Genomic DNA, 5,103 nt, shown 5'->3' with positions numbered 1-5,103 from the left:
GAACACGTGAAAAAAAAACAAAAAAAAAACAAAAAAATGAATTCAGTTTATATGATGAATATATAACTCAAGAGAAGGCAATAGAAGGAATAATAAATAAAAAGTACATAAGGGTAAGTTTTAAAAATAAACAAAATGAAATGAAATGCTACATGTGTATATGTTAATAATAATATATATTATATTTTATATTACGAATAATAAGCACAAGAATAGAAAAAATTAAATACATTTGAAATGTTATATATATATATATATATATATATATATATGTTCAATATATATGTCTTTATTTTTTTTTTTTTTTTTTTTTTTTTTTTAGGGTATACTTAATGTTAGAAGAAGCGACTATGGATTCATTCTTTTTGATAACCAGAAGGTTCATATAAAAAGCAAGAAGGATATGAATAGAGCATTAGATGGAGATTCTGTTGTTGTCAAAATAAAGAAAAGTACAGATGAAGAAACATGTGGGAAAATATTATATATTGAAGAACATAATGGTTCCGATATAAAATATGTTTGTATCTTTCGAGATAAGATAAAGAATAAAAAATATAATGTTGCAATACCATTTAAAAAAAACATACCATTAATAAAAGTATTAAATGAAGATATTATAAAATTTATGAAGAAATATAATATATCCGATATATCTAACCAATTAGTTTATATAAAAATATTTGTGTGGGATATTAATGACACATATCCAGAAGGGAAAATTGTTGAAATTCTTGGACAAAATGATATATTTCATAATATGCAAAATGCTATTTTATTAAACCATAATTTGAATTTTAATTTAAAAGATGCTCTAGAAGATCAATATTTAAAAGATCTTAAAAATAAAGATACTTATAAACAAATAATTTCTGAACAAATAAAAAAAAGAACTGATCTAACAAATACTTGTATTTTTACAATAGATCCAGATACAGCAAGAGATTTAGATGATGCTATAAATATTAGTAAAATTAGCAGGAGAAAAATTATTAGTTGTAATTATTACATTCAAATTGTTCATAATTTAATAGCTCATAATGGAGATATTGAAGAATTGATTTTAAAAAAAAATATTTCTTTATATAAAAATGATCATGATAATAATTTTTTTGAAAATCTCAAAAAAAATACATGTCTCAAGGATATAGAAAATGTTAAATATGGTTCCTTCTTGAAGGAAAAAAAAAATAAAAATCAAAAAAAAAAAAAAAAAAAAAAAAAAAATATGAAAAATAAAGAATTCAAAGAAAATACCCTATATAGGATAAAAAAAAAAAACTCCTTCAATAATATTATGCAATCATCCTCTTTCTTATCAGACAAAATGAACAATACTTCACAACATAATAAAAATAATAACAAGTTCGTAGGTCAGCAAATTATGCAATTGAAAACAGCAAAAAATAAATGTACAAATGTAAACACAAATCAGTCTAGATGTAACGATATAATGAATCATATAATTAATGAAAAAAAATTTAAAACGGATATAAATAGTGATGAATATATGCACAACAGGTATAATGATAATAACCATAAGAGAAATAATAAGGATGACAATGTTGAAAGTGTAGATATAGATGACAATGTTGAAAGTGTAGATATAGATGACAATGTTGAAAGTGTAGATATAGATGACAATGTTGAAAGTGTAGATATAGATGACAATGTTGAAAGTGTAGATATAGATGACAATGTTGAAAATGTAGATATAGATGACAATGTTGAAAATGTAGATATAGATGACAATGTTGAAAATGTAGATATAGATGACGATATAGATAACCATGTTGATGACGATGCAGATGATTTCTTTTTCACATGTAACAAATATGGTGACATAATACAGTCAGACACAGAAAGTGTATTAAATAATATATATGATTTTAAAGGGGCAAAACTAAACAAAAACGTACATAGAAATAATAACAGCAATAATAAAATTATGAAGGATAATAATGTTAATGTAAAGGGAATACCCATTAAAAAAAAAAATGCATACACTGAACATTTCGGTAGCCTCTTTGAAGATAATTCAAGGGATGATGCTTACAAAGAAATGCTAACCATATACAGTAATCCAAATGAAAAAAAAAAGAAAAATACAAAGGACAAGAAACATGGAAAAGATAATAAAAATAAATATGACAATACTCATAGCGCGTCTGAAACGAACGATGACGATATCTTCCATTTTATTTCAAAACAAGATGATAAAAGTGTTGCAAGTAAAGAAAGACGCAAAAATTCCAAGTATACACAAAAAGAAAAAATACAAGATCAGCTAGAAGAAGAATTAATTCGAGACTTAAAAAATGTTAACCATATTCAAGATACAAATGAGAAAAGAGAAGATATAGAAATAGAAGAAAAAAATCGAATGTTGAAGTTTGAAAAAATATTTTTAGATAATAGTGATTATGAATCTATTTTAAAGAATAAAAAAGTATTAAACCATGACGAAACGAAAACAATAATACAAAAACAATCACATGAAGGAAATAATAATAAGAAAAAAAAAAAAAATAATAATAAGAAAAAAATAAAGAACACTGATAATGAAAATAAAAGAGGAACATTAAATTATGAAACATTCTTTAAAAATGAATACAATAAAGATATTGGATATAAATATTTTGAAGATCATGATTTATTTTGTGAGAAATGTAAAAAATATATAAATATAAATGATATTATAAATGAAATGAAAAAAGAAGAATGGAATAAATATAATTTATATGAAGTTGGTGTACATATAACGGATGTATCTTTTTTTATTAAAGAAAATTCTTCTCTAGATATTGATGCACGTAATAGAGCAATGACTATTTATTTAACTCATACATGTTTTCCAATGATATCCAAAATTTTAAGTGAAGAATTATGTAGCTTAGATCCAGTAAATAATCGCTTGTGCTTATCCATTTTCTTTTATATGGATAGCTCAGGGAAAATCGATCATAACTCCTTTTTTATTAAAGAAAGTATTATAAATAGTAAAGTTAAATTTTCCTACGAAGAAGTCTATTTTATCATACGATACTATGTAAAAATAAAACAATTAATTAACAAATTGAAAAAAGAAAAATTTAATCATATACTAAATTATAACACATATAGTACATTATTACAAAATGATAATGACAATATGAAACATGCTCAAACGCCCAATGCGCACAATACTATTAATCAACTAATAAAAGAAGCAAAACATAACGAAAATACAAAGGATGAAAAAGACAAACAAGAAAGACAAGATATTATTAAGAAAAAGACTAGTATTTATAGACGATTCTTAAATTTGCATTTTTATAAAAATTGTAATAATAAGGAAAGGAAAAATTCTGAAAGTGGGAATTCGAATGCTCAAGATAATAATTTGAATGAACAAAATGATATTTTCCATGAACAGAATGATATTTTCCATGAACAAAATGATATTTTCCATGAACAGAATGATATTATTTCTGACCATATACATAATTCATCCAATCGTACATTTCCCAACGAAAACAATATATATACACAATACAAAACACATTGTAAGGAGGCAAAGAACAAATCAGGAGATGGATATATATGTAATGATTTTCCCGAATGCAAGTGGAATGATAAGAACGATGCATGTAGTAATAATAAGTCTTTAATTTTGAATAAGAAAGAAAAAAAAAAAATAATAATTTCTTATTTGTTAAAAAAAGAGGAGGTGAAGAAAGGTATAGATGGATTATTGAAAATATTTGAGAATTTGAATAATATGAATCATAAATTAACATATAAAGAAATGTTTATTATAATAAAACATTTATATGATATGCATAAAATAACAAAAGGAGCTCGGAATATTAGAAGAAAAAATGGTTCCATGTTTTTTAATAATGACAAGATAAATTTTATATTATCAAATTCTCGAAGTCCGATAGGAATAGTACGTAAGAAGTATACTTTTTCAAATTATATGATAGAAGAATTAATGTTAAGTGCAAATAAGCTTATAGCTATTCGTCAATATTTTAGTAAGTACAGGGACATATCAGTATTTCGATCGCATAATTTAAATGATGCAATTGATTTAAATGATATAATGGATTTATTAAAAAAAAGTGACATTCATTTTGAATTTCATGACATACGGCAAATTATGAAATTCTTGGATGAGAAGAAAAAATACTTTAAACAAAAGAAAAATAATATATATGATATTGTATCAGCATATATGAAAAAAAAAATGATAAGAGCAGAGTATCATACATATAAATATATAAAGGATAATAATATGAGTACATATCATTATGCACTTTCCTTTTTGTTGTATACTCACTTTACATCTCCTATAAGAAGATATCCGGATATATTAGTTCATCGAGTAATCAAAAAAATTATATCTGATGAGCAAAAATTAAATCAAAATTTATGTACAGAGCAGGAAATATTGGAGAGCACAGAAACGCCTGATGTGGTAAGTTCATATAGAACATATATATATATATATAAGTGTGTAAAATGTTATGCATTTTGTATTTTACGGCACACATTTTTTTATATGTATAGTTAAATATTTATATTGAATTATTCATTCTTGTACAGGGAATACTTGAACAAATTTGTGAAAATTGTAATAATTGCAAAGCAAAATCGAAGAAAGCTCAAGTGGACTGTGAAATTGTAAGAAATAAAACACATGAACAAAAAAGAAGATGACTCATATATATATATGTATATGTGTATATATATATGTATATTTATTTATTTATTTATTTATATATTTATTTTTCTTTTTTTTAAGGCGTTTTTCTGTTTGTATTTACAAAAACTGTCGTGTCCCGGATATAATAGAGGTACCATATTTTTTTATCCTTATTCATAAATGCATATATATATATGTAATATATTTGTAATATATTTGTATTATTTTAATATATAATTTTTTTTTTTTTTTCTGTTATAGGAATAATTATGGACATATACAAGGAAAAGTCCTCCATATATTTCAAATCTTTTTCTTTTGAAAATGTAAAATAGAAATTTACAAATATTATAAAAAGAAAATATATAAGTGTGTCTATATAATATTTATCATATTATAATTTTTTTTTTTTT

The 5,103-nt window shown here is 23.0% G+C and overlaps 1 protein-coding gene across 1 annotated transcript in view; it reads left to right on the top strand.

The window, feature by feature from the left end:
• PRSY57_0614100 (ribonuclease, putative) overlaps nt 1–5,103 on the top strand; it is a gene marked incomplete at both ends in the record, with an annotated part of 9,044 nt that overhangs the window by 3,493 nt on the left and 448 nt on the right. The window contains 5 exons of the mRNA XM_020114608.1: nt 1–113; nt 323–4,462; nt 4,591–4,668; nt 4,790–4,841; nt 4,952–5,016. The exon at nt 1–113 is cut by the window's left edge and continues 3,493 nt beyond it. Coding sequence (XP_019970680.1) covers nt 1–113; nt 323–4,462; nt 4,591–4,668; nt 4,790–4,841; nt 4,952–5,016 — 4,448 coding nt within the window. Of the gene's footprint in view, nt 114–322; nt 4,463–4,590; nt 4,669–4,789; nt 4,842–4,951 lie in introns of the transcript that reaches the window.

This window comes from Plasmodium reichenowi, chromosome 6, assembly GCF_001601855.1.
Source record: "Plasmodium reichenowi strain SY57 chromosome 6, whole genome shotgun sequence".
Lineage (NCBI taxonomy): Eukaryota > Apicomplexa > Aconoidasida > Haemosporida > Plasmodiidae > Plasmodium > Plasmodium reichenowi.
The sequence above is the reverse complement of the archived record's forward strand: the minus strand, read 5'-3'. Positions and strand labels throughout refer to the sequence as shown.